The 20,562-nt window shown below is 37.4% G+C and overlaps 1 protein-coding gene across 2 annotated transcripts in view; it reads left to right on the top strand.

Annotated features, from left to right (window-relative positions):
• LOC108698049 (ligand-dependent nuclear receptor corepressor-like protein) overlaps nucleotides 1–18,856 on the top strand; it is a 55,020-nt gene extending 36,164 nt beyond the window's left edge. Inside the window, exons 7-9 of one of the 2 annotated variants that reach the window (XM_018228878.2) lie at nucleotides 8,492–12,462; nucleotides 16,347–16,442; nucleotides 18,191–18,856. In XM_018228878.2, the coding sequence (XP_018084367.1) occupies nucleotides 8,492–12,462; nucleotides 16,347–16,442; nucleotides 18,191–18,219 (4,096 nt within the window). In that variant the 3' untranslated portion in view covers nucleotides 18,220–18,856. Of the gene's footprint in view, nucleotides 1–8,491; nucleotides 12,463–16,346; nucleotides 16,451–18,190 lie in introns of both variants that reach the window. The other variant, XM_018228885.2, reaches the window with a different exon arrangement.
• Nucleotides 18,857–20,562: the final 1,706 nt, after the last annotated feature.

Raw genomic sequence — 20,562 nt, 5'->3', positions numbered from 1 at the left:
ACCTATAGGAACTTTTTTCATGCTTATGTTTTTTCCCAACGCATTTCACAATTGAATGTGACTCGCAGGTAAAAATAAAGTTTGGGGACCTTGGCTGTACTCCTTTATTAAAAATTCAGCTGTCATCTGCACTTAAACTGCTGCATCCTAAATACCATGGGTCTGATTCACAAAAGGTCGATATTCCTTAACACACAGTTTTGTGCGTTATTTAAGGAACGATTCATCAAAGTATTTTTGCATGCGTTAATAGACATATCGCAAGCGTTAATTCTACATTTCTGCACATTTCTAATCGCATTGCGATATTTATAAAATTAATCCTAATGAATTATTCACTAACATCTTTTAAACTATAAAACCATAAAATAGTGCGACAATTACTGTGAAATTTAACACCTCCCAGGAATAGGCCTTATTAAACATCATCACATGGATTAATAGAGGAAGATGTAGTGAGGAGCTGTAGGGCAGCAATTAAAGACCTTTATGAGGAGCTGTAGCCTTACCTACCGCCACTAACACATTTGCATGATACCTTGGGCAGATCCAGAATGCACTACGTTCTGTCATGGAATTATATTAAGTTTCTCAGGTAAAGGAATGACTAGAATACTGTAAAAAGAGACTTCTACTCTGCCAGTGGCATCCCGAATGTCTTAGGTGCTATAGATTGCACTAATAACTTGTGAATATCAAATGCCTTAAAATATCGCACAAAATAACGCGTGCTATAAAATACCGCACACAATTCAGCTAAAATGAACGTTAAAATATCACTTCTTCAGTTACACAAGTGAACTTTTAGTGAATTATTCGTTAATTCTAAAATTATAAGAAGTGATCCCATTTTTAAGGCATGCTATAAATAACTCAACTTTTCGACCTTTAGTGAATCGGCCCCCATATGCAAATATGGACCCTACAAAACTATTAAACCGGCCTAGCTGTTTGCCAGGATCAGTTTTATTTTAATTTATATGAAACCCTTTGACTTTTGGTGTCTCTTATCTTTTAGTACACACAAGCAAATGTCACTTGAAAGGGTGGTGGTGTATACTTCTTAACGATGCACCGAATCCAGGATTTGGTTCAGGATTTAGCCTGTTTCAGCAGGATTCGGCCGAATCCTTCTGCCTGGCCAATCAAATCCTAATTTGCATATGCAAATTAGGGGCAGGGAGGGAAATTGCGTGACTCTTTGTCACAAAACAAGGAACTAAAAAATGTTTTTCCCCTCTCCCACTTCCCACCCCTAATATGCAAATTAGGATTCAGTTCGGTATTCAGCCAAATTTTTCTCGAAGGATTCGGGGGTTCCGCCAAATCCAAAATAGTGGATTCGGTGCATCCCTAATACTTCTATACTCATTTGCATTATCTTTTCATGGAAAGCTTATTTATAGCAATTATTGCCTCAGTCTCCCTAAAAAAAAAAAAAAGAAAAAAAAAATCTACTAAGTACCCTGGAGTTTTTACGATTGTTCAAGCCATCTAAAGAAATGTGTTGTTTTTTTAAAAAATTTGTATATGTGCATATGCGCATAAACACAGGACCACGTGAGTAAAATTCCCTCTACCCAAACACAAAATGAGTTGGGCACAGAAAATTCTAAAATAAAGTCTACCCACGTACATTAAGCTGCCACAGACAACAAATATCCGATCGTACGAATCAACGTAGGATCGGACTTTCCCATCTCCCGACCCGCCACTAACCATTCAGATCAAAGTCTTACCAGTCAGATCAAATAAAGTAGTTAAAGAACAGATCACCGATGTTTTGCCCCTGACTGCAATCGTTCGATAGTTATGTCTGTCAAAGCTAGTGACAGTCTCCCACTGAAAATCGTACGATCGGCAATACATGCAGAGATATTATCGGCAGCCGACAGAAATTTTCTAACCTGTCCGATCGACCAAACTACCGATCTCTGCCGGATGAAAAATGTCGGGACTCTCCACACACGGTCCGAAAATCGTACGAATCGATTCGTACGATCGGATCTTTGCGTCTATGGCCAACTTTAGTAGCTCTTTAATTTTCTGCATTCACTTTCTACATGAAGTGGAGAATGTTGAGTAGTTGGGGAAAAATAGGGCTACAAATGTATTTTTATTTCATCATTAATGAAATAATGTTGTGAATATAAACACTGGGAAATCTTATTAGAATACACAGAACTGCTTTACTGTGACTGATCCCACAAAAGATTAGGCAAGAGGTCATCTATCATTTCTTGGTAGAGAATTTAATCACCAGGTTATTATTACAACTACCCCCATCCTGCATGGAAACCCTTATTTGTATCAGTGGATGTCCTCTTGTCCCTTCTGCCTTGGTAATAAAAAAAAATGGTCAAATGTTTTTCATTCCTCCAGAAAATGATATATATAGTAGTACCAGACAGTCAGAGGAATATTGAAAGCGTTCCACTATTCAACCGAGCAGCATCTTCTGTTCCAATCAGTGGTACGACATTTGCAGCGATTTAAATCCTTTATTTGTAATCCAGTCACCTTACAATGAAACTCAATTATTCAGTTGCACGGATATGTGAATTGTGAAACTGCAGTGTTAAATATGTTAAAAGAACAGCATTGTATGTGACCAGCCCAACGTCTCTCTTCAACCAAATGAGCAGACTAAAGCAGACTTTCAGGTCCTTAGAATGGAATTGTTTTGCCACCTCAAAGCTGTTGAATGCTTATAGACAAGAAAGGGGAGAAACTTATAAAAGACTCGTTCTGAAAAAAAAAATCGACTTTTCATGATTGAGAGAAAAATTTAACCCGCAGGAGATTTAAAAATATGGGATTAAAGTTCTACATTTTATAAATTTGCCCTTACTGTAACTTTCTTTTTAATGTACTCCAGCGTCAATTGGAAATATTAAGGTTATATGTGACATCGTTATGTGACGTGCATCATTCATTAAACAATCAATCATGGAAATCTACTATATATATATATATATATATATATATATATATATATATATATATATATATATATATATATATTTTTTTTATACAGGATGATCTATAGCTAGCATGATAATCTTGATTAGCATTCTTTGCTTTTAAATTCATGTATGCTGTAGGGGTATGGGATCTGTTATCCGGAAACCCGTTATCCAGAAAGCTCAGAATTACAGGAAGGCCACCTCCAATAGACTCCATTTTTATCAAATAATTTACATTTATAAAAAATATATTTCCTTTTTCTCTGTAATAATAAAACAGTACCTTGTACTTGATCCCAACTAAGATATCATTCATCCTTGTTAGAGGCAAAACAATCCTATTGGGTTTAATTAATGTTTAAATTGTTTTTAGGAGATCAAATTACGGAAATTTTAGTATCCGAATTACGGAAAGGTACCTTCTGGATAACCCCGGGTCCCGAGCATTCTGGGTAACAAGACCCATACCTGTGATAAATCATTTATTGCTACTGGGCTGCATATCTGACAAGACCAGCCGTTCAGAGTTCTATGGGAGCAACACTTTGGGCGAATGGAAAAGTTCATAGCTTGCTGTGTAACTAATACAGTTACTGTTTCTAGCTAAAGAACAATTTACCGATTCATTGCTATTTTATATGCTTATAAGATTAGCATTGCTGTTGGCAAGGAGAGTAATACCAGCAACAGTCAATCATTTAAAACTTCCAGTAAAAAGCTTATCACTTGTATTGGGTAACTTCCCGCCAACACATTTTTCTTTCCAACAACTTGCCATATGAAGAGCCCACACTTCAAGGTAAAGCTGAATAGCTTGTCTACAACTGGGGAGAAAATCAAAAGAGAGAGAAACCTTTTTCCTGTCATTAATGAAAAGGAAAACAAATTGTTTTGCGGTTCTGTGCACTAATGACTTCTACCTGCTGTGAAGCTACTTTGAAGGAATTGAACTGATTATTTCTGTTGCCATATTCAATCTTTTTAAAATAGTTAACCAATTAAAATGTGTTATCAATTTATTATTGATGGAAATACTTTGCATAGAATCAGCCATGGAATTCACAGAAGCCATTCAAAAATCAACTTGAGGCTTAAACATGATATTTATCAGATGCACTATTTCACTTTATGCCATGCACTGGAAAATACCTTAGATTAGAAAATGACGATGTTAAAAGGGAATTTTGTGGACTAAATGCCATCTGTTCTACAATATAAGTTGGACCACTGTGAAAATCAGTTTAATATATCTATGATACAAGAAGTTAACGATCTACAATCTTCCAGGGTGAACTGTGTTACTGTTTATTCACTGTATCATTTAATAGAGCTGTGTGATAAAGCAAGTTTTAAATACCATCAAGTCTGTTTTGGATAGTATAAAAGTATGAATATTTCAGCAGCCAAAGCTTTTCTAAACTAATAGTTAAAGCCTGAATTTGGAGAAAAAGACAGTGAAAGAGAGCAGGATCCGCTGTAATTCCCATAGTATAAAGTAGAATAGACCTTAGTATGTACCTCATTTATACATTTTTAATAAAGTCCACCAAACGTGAATTCTGTTCTTGAAAAAAGCATCAGCCTGTATAGTGTTCACAAACTACCTCTTATTCTGCCTGCCTGAAATAAGAGGAAAGATGTGGGTTTAATTAGGAATCTAGGTAATGTAATGTGTTAGTTGATGCCCTAGTTCTGCATTTAGTTTTTACTTAATTGTAAGGCCTTAAAGTAAATGCCCCCCCCCCATAGTAATTTAAAGATGCTTATATTTTCAGCAAACTATTTAAGACATGTAATTGTAGGCATGAGTTGAAATAGTGGACTCCCATAAAAAGGACTCCAAAGCAAAGAAATAGTCCTGTCTAGTATTGGGCCATAAGACTAGTCCAAGTTCTGCATCTGGAATGTCTTTACTTTATTGTAATGCCATATTCTGTGTAACGCTATTTTGGTTACTGTCCCTTTAAATAATAGCTTCCTTGGCAATTCAGGGGCCCTGAGTCCCTTTTGCAAGTCGAAAAGTACTGGGAACTAGGAATCACAGCGCAGTGCCTCCACCTAGGGAGCACTGAGGAACTTACCTCAGAGGAATCCCCTAGGAAATAATAAACACACACTTTGCGGATAACAATATTTAACTTTATATAAACTGTAAAGTAGTAACTAATACACAAGTCACGCCTGTATGGGAATATAAGGGACACCACCTAAATCCCTATTAGGTTTTAACTATCTGTTCAAACACAGTTCTTATAGTATCACAGTCCCACTTGTCTGGAAGGGTTAAAAGCACACAGTTCAAATTGCAATGTCCCTTTCCCCAGAGCTCTTATTCCCCTGGTAGCGCTACCTTTCCCAGAGTACCTTTTCCCTTGGAAAATAGCAGCTTCCCACGTAGCAGGCAAAATTACACAAGGCCTGTCTTCCTGTGGCAAATCCTCTCTTCAAGGGATTTACTCAGCGCTTTCTCTCAGAGGCAGATCACATTGGAATCACAAATAACTCTTCTCCAGAATCACTCTCACCAATGGCACTTTCCTCCTCTGAAGCAGCGTGGCAGGGTCAGACAGCCTCTTTCTGCACTCCTGTAGACCTCACAGATCCAGCAGGGCCTACACACACAGCTTCACAGTCTGGCACACCCTCTCCTCCCAGGATGCACTGCGGTGTCCAGCCAATCAGGTCGCTCTCCAGCCTGTTACTGGGCTGAATGATGTCACAGACAGAAAAGCAGGGGAAGGATTTCTCTTCTCCCCTACATCTGCATGGGATGTCTTTAATTAATTGTAAGGTCTGAAAGGAATTCACTAGGAACACACTCTAGGAAATATTGGGGTCTCATACAAAGGTATCAATATCTTCTGCTCTGGAGCCATAGAAAATATCTGTCTAGTTGTATGCTGCACTTGGAGATTTGTGCTTTATGATGTGTTTTTTTATACACCGTTATTCAATCCTCTTATTTAGCAAAGTTGTCTTCCAAATCAAAGATCTTGTCAAATAGATTTAGGTACAATAGTCTGATGTTTTGTGTGAGGTATATATGGTCATCATACAGGATTACTGGGCTTTTTGGGGATACACAGGCTTCCTTGATCAACTCCACTTCTGTTGTTTTAAAGAAATCCGTATCAAATGTCTTCTTCAAATCAAGACTGCCAATGGAGGAAGTGTTCGCAAAGGATATAATGTTCATGAGGTGTATGTACAGTATATGGCCAACATATAGGCTTACTTCGTATTCAGATGATACACATGATTCATTGATCAACGCCACTACTGGTTTTTAAAGAAATCCGTATCAACTGTCTTTATCAAATCAAGACTTCCAACTGAAGAGGAAGAGGAAGTGTTAGCTTAGGAGATACTAATCATAAGGTGTTTGTATTTGAGAGACGAAGCCTATTTAATTAGGGTATATCATTTTAGATATAAAGTTATTGACCATTGTTGAAAACTATGAGAGAATATGCAAAGATCTAGAGTGTTTATAGAGAGGCTGTTCTGAGCTGTTTACAAAGTATCCCTCCAATCGGCTATTTGGCTAGTAATAGATGGACTAGTTAGTAGGAATGCACCGAATCCGGTATTCGGCAAGGATTTAACCTTTTTCAGTAGGATTCGGATTCGGCCCAATCCTTCTACCCGGCCGAACCGAAATCCAAATCCTAATTTGCATATGCAAATTAGCGGCGGGGAGGGAAATCTAGTGACTTTTTGTCACAAAACAAGGAAGTAAAAAGTGTTTTCCCTTTCCCATCCCTAATTTACATATGCAAATTAGGATTTGGTTCGGTATTCGGCCGAATCTTTCGAGAAGGATTCGGGGGTTCGGACGAATCCAAAAAAGTGGATTCAGTGCCTCCCTACTAGTTAGAGCATAAAAACACTGTTTTAGCAGCTGTAGTGTCCATAACCATGTTCATGTCACCCAGAAATATTACTTTTACCTTTAAAAAGTGGTTCTAGTATAAGTTGTTTTGAAAAAGTTCAGCTGATTTGAAGATGGCATATATATATTTTAAAATGGACTATTAGTATTTGCCTAGATACTGTGTGTGATACTCCTGACAACATAGTCTAGATCTATGAGAGCCACCCCCCATAAATGTTCATAAATAGTATAATCTGATGACACCCTGTCTCAACTGCAGCCTGTTTTATCTAGATTATGGGATTAGATCAGGGATTATGAATTTCTAGTGGTTTTGTGTATCTTTTGGATTCCTATGTGATTTCTCCTTGAGCAATTTTCTACCAAATTGGTAATGTTTAGACCTGATCTTTTCAAGCTTTTTTATCCAGATGAATACATATTATGTATGGAATAGTTACATGCTTCTATATTATTCACCCAGGCAAAAAATTGAGTAATGGAGCACTTTTAGTATGCTTAAAAAATAGATTACATGTTTCTTCTATTTGGTAAATTAAATAAATATCTGCAAGTGTGGAACTGGGTCAGAAAGGTTGCAAACCCAAGGGTTTATTTAGGCTTCAACCATCTTGGGTTCTGCCCTTGTTTAATTTACAGATGAACTATAGCGAAAATGAACAGTTAGCATAAGCTTCATTGTACTGAAATACAACATTTTCTAAATATAATCAGTTAAAAATGCTGGACTGCATCAGAAATAATAAAGTTTCTCTTCACTATCTCCCTCTCAGCATCTGCCTCTCTTTATTCTGTCTTCATGCAGGAGTCGGTATCAGATTTTCATTGATAGATCTACTGCATCATTTAGGGAGGGGTGCTCATTTTTCTTAGAAGATGAATTAGAGCTCAACCTTTTGAAATCAGATTTTTTTCTTTCTACATGCAGGATTTGTTGGTTGGTTATTTTTTGTTTGTGCTGGAATCAGTGCGTTGAATGAGCTCTACTTCACCTGATAAAAAAGGGGGGCCCTCAAAATATGTTAGATTTGTCAATGAACCTCTTGCATGAAGAGAAACAGATACTGAGGGAGATAATGAAGATCAACTTGATTATTTCAGAAATGTTAGAGAATGTTTCATTGATAATATTTAGAAAGTTTCATATTTCTGTATGAGGAAGCTTATAATACATTTTTATTTTCACTATAGTTCTCCTTTAACAAAGTTTTATTTTTATGGTTCAGACCAGTCACACTCGGGTGCTTTGATGGTTCTGCCTTTCAATTATTGCAAATCACATTTGAAGTAATTTTAAATACTGGTTGATTGATTAACCACTTTAATGTTCCTTAACTAAGTCAAGCCTGGTACAAAATAATACTGAGATAACAGACAATATCAGGCATATCAATAAATAATCAAGTAACACACCAAGATGTGATATTGCCATTGCTATGGCATTTAAATGATCTTCCAGAAAGGGTGGATTTAAGAAAAACTACTATTAAAAGAGTAAGAATTTGGTAATGCCGTGTTGCTCATAAGAATGTTCTATTTTCAAGGTGTCAACATTTTTTTTTAGTTTTTGTAATACAGTTAAACTCTCTGAAACTGGAAGCAATATTTTTTTTTCTTTTCCTTTCCACAGTGTCATCAACCTCCATAACCACTTGAAATCTGGTAAAGCCACAAAGCCAAGCAATGGGGACACTGTTTTATGTGAGGTGTTAAACTCCTTGTGCCTATATCACAAACAGCAGTTGACATTTCTACTAAGATTCTTGAAGGAGGAACAAAAAGTATGTTCAGAAGTTTGCTTTAGCAAAACAAATTTATATTCTGGATTAAAAATGTCCAGCAGGAAAGAGAATTCTCCAGCCGTGTTTTACAGTTTTGCTAAGCAAAGACCTACGAGACGTGGCCGGTTAAAAAGGCAAGAGCCATATAGTCGCCTTCCCTGTTTATCTGTTTGTCTAAAAGATCTTCGTTTAACATGTCCAAGTTTGGCCTCAGGAACAGTGAAGCTGGATTCCTTCAAAAATCAAAATCTCAGGTTGGAAGAAAGCAGTAGACCTTTAAATGGTAGAAATCTATGTCAAAAAGAACAACCTTCTAGACCCTTAGAATATTTTGGTCATTGTTCTTGTAACTGGGACAGAACCATTTCTGAAACTCTCTTAACTCCACAGTCACTTCAGTTTGAAGAAGAAATGCAAGTACAGGATATACTTTCACAGCGTGCTTTAAAAGATAACTGTGATCAGTCACCATCTCTTATACAGACGACTGGTGAATACAGGAAAAGTAAATTAGACTGCGCAGTAATATCTAAGAAACAGGGCAAAGTGGCAGTGAATGACCAAAACAAGAGTGCTTTTGTCTTACAAAACCTAATGGATACATTTAATGACAAATTCCAGGAAACCACAAATTCCCCAAACCTTTACAACAATGAAAGAAAAAGGATTCATGGAGTAAAATTTGGAAATCTGATCAAACATTTTATCAACAATGTTAAACTAAATGACCGTAGTTATGTGGAAATGTTCAACCAAAATAAAAAAAGCATAGAGGCCAAAATAATGCAAACACGGTTTCGGAAACGTCAGGAAAAGTTGTTGTCCGCCTTAAAATCACCTGGCTGTGCTTTATCTAGACAGCGGTCTTTAGAAATCAAAAGAGAGCTCAAGATTCTAATAGAAACCTTTAGAAAGAAAATGACGTCTCATGAAAAGAATCAGAAGAAACCAGCAAGAAATACAGATGAAATCAACAACTATATAAAAGGGCACCCTTCTTTCATTTCAGAATCAGATTACTCTAGAAACGCTCAAGCAGTGAGTAAAGTCCGGGATCATGTAACTCATCTACCTCATACCAATCGGGGAATTATTTTAAAGAATGACAAAACTACAAACAATTTTCATAAAGTACCAGACCACTTGCCACATTCTGCACCACAAAAACATACAGCTAAAACTAAAGATATTGAAAGCCGTAAAGCCTTAGAAACACAAGAAAATGCATTAAAAAAATCTAAAACTAGGAATGATTCAGCTGAATTTTATTCTCTACAAAATAGCGGCCATTTATTTTGTAAATGCACGTTAAACCAGATCTCAGGTATGCTAACAAATATCCATTCTGACCATAGAAACCACAAAACTGCCAATTTACCAAATAATAAAGCACATTTGCTTGTTGTAGTTGATCGTCTGAAAGATTCAGGCCAGTTAAATAATATACTATCAAGAAAACCAAATGCCCCCCAGTGCCAAACTAAAAGTACATCTAATTCTAATGTAGAACAACATGAATGTGGATTATGGCGTGGCAAATCAGACAGACTATCTTCACAGAAAGGTTTATCAGTTACATCTGTTAAAAATAAGGATATTTTAAATTCAAACTCGTCTATGGATTTAGCCAAAAATAAACAAGGCGCAACTGCAGAGAGAGCAATAAGTAAATTATATCCTTTGACTAGAATTTCCAGTCCAATTAAAGTTATGTTTGTCTCAGAGATCACTAGAGATGATGGAATACACTATACATTAAGCCCTGAATATAAACCATCTAATAGTAGAAATGCTAAAGAAAGCAATGTGTGTTCCAAAGAAGATATGATTAAAAAGAGAAATGTATCTGCCAGTAACTTTTGCCAGTCCCAAGACTATAATAAAACAAGACTGACAAATAAACTTGTGCAACACACATCTTCGGATAAAATACATTCTAGCGAAGAGTGGTTTATAAAGAGAAACCCAGGAGGGCTTAATACAATTAGTGCTCATTCTTTAAAGTTAGTCAGAAGAACCCCAGAGAGGCCAACAAACTTACAAATGAATTTATCCAAGCACTTTGGTAAACTGAGTAAATACAAAATTAGTAACAGACTGCTTCGGTTTAACACAAAGAAATCAAGAATTGCAAGACGTGGTATCAGGATTGCGCAAAGAATCCTCCTTATGTCCCATAAAGTTTCAGCAAACTGTAACAAGCCTCTTTCAGATGGCTGCATTAAAATTCCAGAACCCAAACAAAGTTGCAGCAGTCAGTCTAAAGTACAAATTGCAAAACAAACTTATAGTGATCCATCTTGGACAAGAAATGAAAATACAAGTAAATCGGTGTCACCATTTGGTCACAAGTTAATCATTGCAAAAAAAGACAAGAAGTGGCACTGCAGACAATCTAGCCAAAAACCGACCAAACCAAAAAAGAAAAGAAATGTCAGATCATCGCTGCTTAGAATATACCAGCTGTGCCAGCGACATACAAAATTGAAAAGGCCTGTGCTGCACTCACTTGCATCTTTGACTACATTTTCATTTAGAAGTGCCTTATATCATCACTGTAATAGGATATCTTCTAACCGAAGGAAGTTAAAAAACAAAAATAAACCCTTCAATCTACAGTCTAACTCGGGTTCTATGACCAACACACATGAAAATACTGTGAACCATTCTACTGGGTTCATTTTGGAGGGTGCTCCAGATATTCAGTCTAACAGAGTCCTAAACTGGTGGTCTACATCTGCTTCAAATGAGTCCTTATCGAAAGAATTAGATAATAGGTATGAAAAAATGGCTAGCACATGGGTACATGAGAACAACCGAGTAGAAAAGAGGAAAATGGAGAAACATCTCAGAAGCTCTGGAGAAACATCTCAGAAGCCTTCTCCTATTCAGATGCTATTCCAGAAAAAGAGTGACTTTAAGCAAATATCACCCTGGCTTATGCAAACAACAGAAACGCAGTCCCTTTCAATAACCAGAAAAGCAATTGTTCACAATCCTCCAAAGAAAAAACGAAAGGGCACAAAATTTAAACTGTCTAAAGTACGCCGAAGCAAACAAACCAGGAAGTGTGCGCGCTTGTCAGCTTCAGATACCAGTAAGGAAAAGCAACCATTTGCCAACTTATCCCAAATAGAACATTTTTGTACAAGAAATGTAAAATATGTAAAACCTGGGCTGTTACAACAAAAAGACTCCAGTCAAGTAAAAAAGAAAATAAATGGGGGTGACAAATGTCATAATATATTTTTAAACAAGCTTGATGCTTCATCAAGAAAACTAAACATTGTGGAGACTGTGCTTCATGGTGATGATCCTCTGTCAGAGACCTTGACTTCAAAAGTCAATAAACCTGATGACTTATGGAAAAATGAGCAAGCCAAGCAAATGAAAACTTACAAAAGCACAAAAATACAGGAAATAAAGGACATTAGAATCTGTCTAAAAAGACTTAATGATAATTCAAATGAAGTACCAAATAAAAACCTTTTGGAACGGGTACAATTCATGAATGCCAATAAAGTCAACAAACGGCCTTTGAGGTCAAATTTTTGTCTAAGATCAAAAATCCAAAGCTTAGAAATGAATGACTTTCAAGCAAAACCATTCAATTCAACACCCCAAGGAAAACAATTCCCCAAAAAACATGTCTGCTTAAGAAATTTGCAAAGAGAAGAATCTCATCCTAGTCCTCTCTTTGCTCCCCTTTCTAAACGAAAAAGATCCAAACAGGCCTCTGTACATACGGAAACTGGCAGCAAGAAATGTAAATCACAATATTCTGCTCATGGACAAAAGGATTTTTCAAAAATCCAATTAGGTAAGTCTTGAATTGTAATATTTTCTTAAAATATGAATCATTTGAAAATGTATATTATATTTTTAAGTCATTGTCGTGCTGTGATTTGGGTATTAGCAGGTGATGCTTGGGTTATTGTAGAAAAAAGTTCTTATGATTTTTGTGCTGCTTATAAACTGCAATCATTTGTTTTCTCATATATAACCCATTTAGTGGAGACTAGCAATTTATTTGTGACTCCTAATATTTAAAATGTTTAAAAGGAACCAAATTGTTCCAACAGGAGATAGGTATGCCCCTTTGGTCACCTATAATTCCTGCACCTTTACTTATCGGCTCAAAAGCAGTTGTAAATTAAAATCCATCCAATTTGAGATTTTCAGCCTCATTGAAAATGAATGAGACAATGAGATTCTTGCTAGAATGTGACTTTTTTTTCCCTCTAATATTTTGTTGTGTGTTTTCCTTAAAGAAGAAGGAAATGCTTGCAGCACTTGGTGTGCCAAATGTTAGGCACCTCCAAGTGATTGTATTGATTTACCTGAAACCCCGGGCTGGTGCTCCTATCAACAGAAAACTGCACCGGCCCAGGGTTATTTCAGTGAGCACCACAGACCATCCTCTTCCGTCTTCCTCCTCCTTTGTGCGACTGTGCAAGCGCAGCAGAACGAAATGCCGAACTTTAACTAAAAAGTCGGGTGTTTAGCTCTACTGCGCATGCAATTGCCCTGGGAAATTTGAAGAAAGAAGAAGCTGGAAGAGGACCGATTGTGGTGCTCACTGGTATAACCCTGGGCCGGTGCAGTTTTCTGCTGATAGGAGCACCAGCCCGAGGTTTCAGGAAAGTCAATACAATCACTTGGGGGTGACTAACATTTGGCACCCCCAAGTGCTGCAAGCCTTTCCTTCTCCTTTAAATAAGCCTCGATGTCGGCATGTTTTTTCCTGCATCCACATTTTTCCCCCCACAAACTCGTATTTTGATAAATCTGCCCCCAGGACTCCAAATGGCTTACATTACTTTGCCGATTTATTGGCGATGCTGGCGTAAATTCGCTAGCGAAGTGGACCTACTCTAGTGCTATTTCGCACCCTTACGCCAGGCGTACACACCCTTGCGCTATGGCGAAGGGATGTAACTACGCTAATTCACTAACTTGCACATTTTACTGAACGTTACCTCTTGCGCCAGACTTGCCTTCGCCACCTCAGACCAGGCGAAGTGCAATAGAGTAGATGAGGATTGCTTTAAAAAAAAAGTTGAACATTTTTTCTAAGTCCCAAAAAACGCTGACGTCTTTTCCTTTTTTAAGGGTGATAGGCTGAAAAAGATCATAAATTTTTTTGGGAGTACCCTCCTTCCCCCCTACATTTCCTAACATATGGCACCTTAACTATACAGTGGGCACATGTGTAGGGCAATATAACAAGTCTATTTTATCTAATGAAGGTTTCCCAGGCTTGTGTAGTGTAATGTATTTGCTGCTACATATACGTCCATTGTACTTTAACTTGGCGCCATATGCAAATTAGGCATCGCTAGTGTAACTTCGCTTTCCTTGACGAATAAACACTAGCGAAACTTCGCTACCGTTCGCCTCCCTGAGCGCAACTTCGGATTTTAGTGAATTAGCGGTGCCCTGGCGAAACTTTGCCTGGCGAAGTTTGGCGAAGCCTGCGCTAGCGCAACTCCGCTGGTTAGTGAATTTGCCCCAAAGTCCCATGATATAAACTAAATATTAAGCTGCAACAATATGCATTTTTTCTAAATCTATAATTGATATGATTTCAATAGTGATAGCAAAGGGTGGATGGACAGGAACAAATATTTATTGGCTCACACATGTCTGAGGTAAGTCTCAGCGTGCGCCTCTATTTAAAGCTTGAGCCTTACTGCTCCACAAACCTATGCAGGTGTCGACTAACCAACGAGATTGTCCCATGGGAAAAGCGTCACCCTTACAAAATCAGAACGTTATTGAGCTGCAACCTCCACATGAAGCCAAATGGCTTAAGCCCATATGTCTGACATTATTTTGAAACACATTTATAGAACTTTATTTTTATGGGTTGAATGTGATGTTCAAGTGTTCATTTTTATTGTAGTCAACCTTTAAGGACCTTGATTCCACTATTCCCTTTGTTTGCCTTCAGAAGATGTAAAATATCACAAGCTAAGATTTGAGGCAGCTAGCCCTGGGCACAGAATTCATTTGAATTGAAAGTTGGCCTTCAGCAGAAGTATTTTGTATTAGAAATGAATGTGACATTGCTTCTGGAAACACACTGGAGGAATATTACTGTGTTTGTTGCACTAATTAGTATGCTTAAGTGATGATCTATCTTCAAATTGGGATGGTAATGAGAATCCATATAGGGAATTTAGCCCGATAAATGCATACTAATAGACCAGAAACAATCTGAGGATTAATTGATAAATAATTATAGTCTTTAGTGAAATTTGGAGAGAAACCAAGAAATATGTGTTTTTTTTTTTCTTCGTCTTGCATTGGATTGAGCCCAGCATGTGCACATGCAAATAAATTCTGGAATATATTTGGCCAGATTCCGCTTTTGTATTTGTGGATGGAAGAGTGAAATGACTGGTAAATTGCTAGTGATAGATGTGTTCAGCCCATTGGAGATTCCGATAGATCGGATAGGATGAGGCACTTTGCTCTGAAATGGGGGGAATTTAAGTGGAGTGCTCAGATTATATTCCTCTTGTTTGAAATCATACTTTACTGTAATAGAAATCTACAAAATCGGTGTGTGAAATGCGTGGGGTTGATAATTGGATATTTCTGCTAATGTTTTAAAGTGGACCTGTCACCCAGACATAAAAAGCTGTATAATAAAAGTCCTTCTCAAATTAAATTGAAATTCAATTTTTTTTTTTTATTAAAGTATTCATAGCTGTTGTAAACTCGTTTAAAAATCTCAGCTGTCAATCAGATATTGTCTGCCCCTCCTCTATGCCTTAGGCAGACAATTACTTTCACTTTCCATTCAGCACTTCCTAGATGTCACTGTTCTCCACACATTCCCCCGTTCTCTTTACCATTTAATTGTGTAGCCAGTGCATGGGGATGGACATCAGGTCCCCCATTCTGGTGCACAAACAAGATTCTGAGATGATACAAGGCTTGTCTTAATAACAGTGTCCATAAAATGGCTGCTGCCTGCTTGCTATAATTATGAATTCCCAGACTGAAGGAAACAAGATTCAAATAAATTTATACAGTGTAATTAAAGTGTATGTTGCTTGACAAACGTGCTAAAATAGGATTTGGAATATTTTTTCCGGGTGACAGGTCCCCTTTAAATGGGAAATACATTTCCTAGAACTGTGTCCATGTTGGTAATGGAGGATGATAAGAGATTGCAGAATGACTTTTCATATACAAATATTCTCTATTTGGCTAGTGCAATTTACTTCAAATAGCTAGAAGATACTGTTGTAGGTCAGTATATTCTCCACCCCCTTTTTGTTTTGTTTTTTGAAAAGTCAGAGAAAATGACCAAATTTGAGATTGAGAAAACATACGGCATATTTGCCAGATATGAGAAATATCTTGGTTAATAAACTGGTTAAAACAGGCATCATATGTTCTGGTGATGGAAGGAATAAATTGGCAATATCAGATCAGTATAAAGAAACAAAGTCGTAAGTGGTCGGTTATCTTCTGCTCCGCAATTTCAAGCGCAATCACCAGCGGTAGATACGCCTGATGCACTTCCAGCCGACGCATCGGAATTGATACAACTGAGCTTGTTCTTCAACACAAATTGGGTGCAAATGTGCTAATAATAATTCTGTAGGTGCCAATTCTTTTGGCGTGAGAGAACAAGAAGCAAGAGGAAGACGTGATAAAATAAGAATTTTTCTTTTCCCCCCCCCCCAGTGCCTCTTAAACCAGTTGGGTTAAAGTCATTTAAGGGACTGTCAAATAAAGATGGCTCCTTCTCTCTCACCCCAATTCGGATCCCTATTCATGGAAGTAAAAAGGTAATTTTTTTCTTTTGATTAACAAAGTTGGTTGCATTTATAAATATATATAAATATATATACACACTCTCTGACTATAGTTGTTTTTTTATCCGTTAACAGTTAAAGGGGTGGTTCACCTTAAAGGGCATGTAAAGTCTAAAATAGAATAAGGCTAGAAATGCTGTATTTTGTATACTAAACATAAACATGAACTTACTGCACCACAAGCCTAATCAAACAAATAATTTATGCTTTCAAAGTCGGCTACAAGGGGTCACCATCTTGTAACTTTGTTAAACATCTTTGCAAGACTAAGACTGCACATGCTCAGTGTGGTCTGGGCTGCTTAGGGATCGTCATAAACAAAGCTGCTTGAGTTCTGCATGGCTGGGAAGTAAGGCGGGGGCTCCCCCTGCTGTTCATAAGTATGATTGTTTCCCTGCTCAGCAGTTAGGGACCATCTGACAATTCCTATCCACAGCAATAAATGAAGGGAGAATTTCACTGCATACAGTCAGGTTTCTTATAAAAACGGTGCACATTTTTAATTAAAGTATATTGGAGATAGGTTTCTTTTTCATTAAAGAATGTAAACATGTGATTTTTTTTTTTTTGCCTTTACATGCCCTTTAAATTTAACTTTTAGTATGCTATAGAGTGGCTTATTTTAAGCAACTTTTAAATTGGTCATCATTTATTTTTTATAGTTTTTAAATTATTTTCATTTTTCTTAAAACTCTTTCCAGCTTTCAAATGGGGGTCCCTGACCCCCATCTAAAAAACAAATGCTCTGTAAGGCTACAAATGTATTGTTATTGCTACTTTTTATTACTCATCTTTCTATTCAGGCCTCTCCTATTCATATTCCAGTCTCTTATTCAAATCAATGCACGGTTGCTAGGGGGATCTAGGGTAATAGCTGAAATTACAAATTGAAGAGCTGCTGAATAAAAAGCGAAATAACTCAAAAACCACAAATAATAAAAAATGAAAACCAATTGCAAATTGTGTCAGAATATCACTCTCTACATCGTACTAAGTGGCAGAATTCAAACTTTTTTCATCAAATTTGTGCATTCTTCTGTCGAAGTAAAATCATTCAATGATCGAATGATTAAATACTTTGAATCAAATGATTTGAACTATTTTAACGTACGATCGAACGATTTTACTTTGATTTCAAAAAACTTAGAAAAATGCTGTAAAAGGTCCCGATAGGCTAACATAGCACTTCGGCAGGTTTAATTAGGCGAAGTATTGAAGTCGAAGTTTTTTTAAAGAGACGGTACTTCAATTATAGAATGGTCAAATATTTGAACTTCTTTTTTACTTCAAATCAAATTCGAAGTTGTAGTATCCTATTCGATGGCCCAAAAGTATTCAAAAAATTCTTTTGAATTTTTTTACTTTGAAAATTCCCTCAAATTCACATCGACTCTTGATAAATCTGCCCCTAAATGTTAATTTAAAGGTGAACAACCCCTTTAAAGGGCCAGTAACACCAGGCAGTGAAAGGGTTTTGTATGTATGTATTGTAATATAGATACATGTGGTACATATTGTGCTTGTGTGTCCTTAGTGCTCTTCCACTAAAGGCAAATCAAGCAAATGACTGAACCAACGATTCTTTTTTCTTACTAACAAACTGGTTGTCTCTGCCATTGGCCACAAGGGGGGATTCTGAGAGTTGAGTGACAGCTGATAAGCGGCAGTTTGCCTGTGATACTGACTTGTACTTACCCTTTTTTCTCTTTCCAGTGAAGCAACATTTCCTTGTGACCCATTGAATGTGATCCCCCGCAGTGCCTTTACTCACGGAGCAACCGTCCGATTGTCATACAGAAGAGTCACAAATTGCACTAGTTACTTTTTTTTTCTCCTGGGGTTTTTTGGTCTTTATTTTGGTTTTATACTACGAGTTCTAGGTGAAAAGTTACAATAGACAATCTTCCCGCTCCTCTGTTCTGTAATCACCGTTCTTTAATTCCTAAACTCACACTGTACGTTGGTGATGTGCGGGTCGGGATTTTCCCAACCCGCACCTGCCTGACTTCCAGGTTCCTTTTATAGACCCACACCGCCCCACCGATGATGTCACAAAAGGGGCGGGTGCACAGGCGCACGGCTATAAAAGTTCAACCTGGAAGACGGAAGCCGGCATTTGTAAGGTTGTGGCGGGGCAGTCAGAAGAGCTCAACCCGCGACCTGGAAAGAGTGGTGTGAGGTCAGCCCAAACCTGCCTGAGCCGCGGGTGAACCTGCTGTTCCGTGTCTATAAGGAGTTCTAGCCGTAGACGGACTTCTCTACTCAACGTTACTTTACTATGCAAATCAGGTGCGTGACTGTTTCACCATAAAACCAAAATTGGATTTAGTTTTGTGTCATCTCTGGGGAAAACTGCAAAATAAAGTTTCTTTTCTTTCACTCTAGATCTGCTTTATAGTTTGTGTTCTAGTTACGTCTTCCTGCTCCAGCTCTAGAACGTCCTGGTATTCACCTTCATTACATTTTTACACAATCGCTTATATTCTCTATCCCAAGGGCAAATAAAAGGAGACATGACACACACAAACAGCAATAAAAAAAATGTTTAATTTGCATCAATTAAAGGATAAGCAAACCCTTAAAATAAGTGAATGTAGACTTGATGAGAGTGCTATTCGAAGCACTTTTGTCATTTACAATATTTTCTTTATTACAAGATATTAAGGGACGTGCTGTTAATATGAATGAATTTTGTTACAACAGCGCCACCTGCTGGTCAGTTCCCACCAGTCTGACCAACAAGTAGTCAAGAAAGTTGTCGGGAGAAAGAAAGAGGCTGATCTGATGTTCTTCTGCTTAGGAAAAAAAAATAGAAACCTTTCTCAAAGGAGAACTAAACCATAAAAATGAAAGACAAAAAATGCCATATTTTATATACTGAACTTATTGCACGAGGCTAAAGTTCCAGCTTGTCAATAGCAGCAATGATCCAGGACTTCACACTTGTCACAGGGGGTCACCATCTTGGAAAGTGTCTGTGACACTCACATGCTCAGTGGGCTCTGAGCAGCTGTTAAGAAACTAAACATAGGGGTTGTCACAAATTATCCAGCAGAAAAAGAGGGTTGTCTGTCTGTAATATAAGATGATGCTACAGGGCTGATTGTTAAATTCTGATGCTAATTGCACTGGTTTTTGTGCTGCCATGTAGTAATTATCTGTATTAATTACTAATCAGTCTTATATTGTGACATTTCTATTCTATGTGTACTGTATATTGTGAGTGGGTCCCTAAGCTCAGTAAGTGACAGCAGCACAGAGCATGTGCAGTGAATCAGCAGAAAAGAAGATGGGGAGCTACTGGGGCATCTTTGGAGACACAGATCTTTACTGCTAAAGGGCTGTGGTTGCCTTGGGCTGATACAGAAGTTTAAAACATAATGTACAACATTTCTAGCTACTTCTTTAGTTAGGCTTTAGTTCTCCTTTAAAGGGGTTGTTCACCTTTCAAACACTTTTTTCAGTTCAGTTGTTTTCAGATTGTTCCCCAGAAATAGACTTTTTAAAAAAAAAAAAAAATCTAAGTTTAAAGTTGAATGTTTGTGTCTCTGGTGTTTGTCTGGCAGCTCAGTAATTCAGGTGCAGACTCTGAACCGTTACAATTTTGCAACATTTAGTTGATCCATTTCTCAGCAGCATCTCTGGAGTATCAGCAACTATTGTGTCAATTCTAACAGCTGTCTGTAATGAAACCCAGAGATTCTGCTCAGCAGGGACACAGATAAGAAATGTATCAACTAAATGCATCAATTTAGAACAGTTTATAGGGTCAACGACCCCCCCCTCCCAGAGCTGCTTTAGAAGGTGAAAAATGACACTTTACACTTCAATATTAGAAAAACTGTGACATAGAAAATAATTGGAAAAAGTCGTTATTACTGGTAATCGATCTGAAAATAACTTGTTGTTTGAAGGTGAACAACCCCTTTAAGCAGAAGAACATCAGAGCAGCCTCTTTCTTTCTCCTGACAACTTCCTTGACTACTTGTTGGTCAGACTGGTGGGAAAATGAGCAGCAGGTGGCGCTGGTGTAACAATTCATATTAACAGCACATGTAAATTGCAATAGTTTGTAGAATAACAAT

The sequence above is a fragment of the Xenopus laevis genome, chromosome 1L (assembly GCF_017654675.1).
Source record: "Xenopus laevis strain J_2021 chromosome 1L, Xenopus_laevis_v10.1, whole genome shotgun sequence".
Lineage (NCBI taxonomy): Eukaryota > Metazoa > Chordata > Amphibia > Anura > Pipidae > Xenopus > Xenopus laevis.
This window is presented reverse-complemented; position numbering and strand designations above follow the sequence as displayed.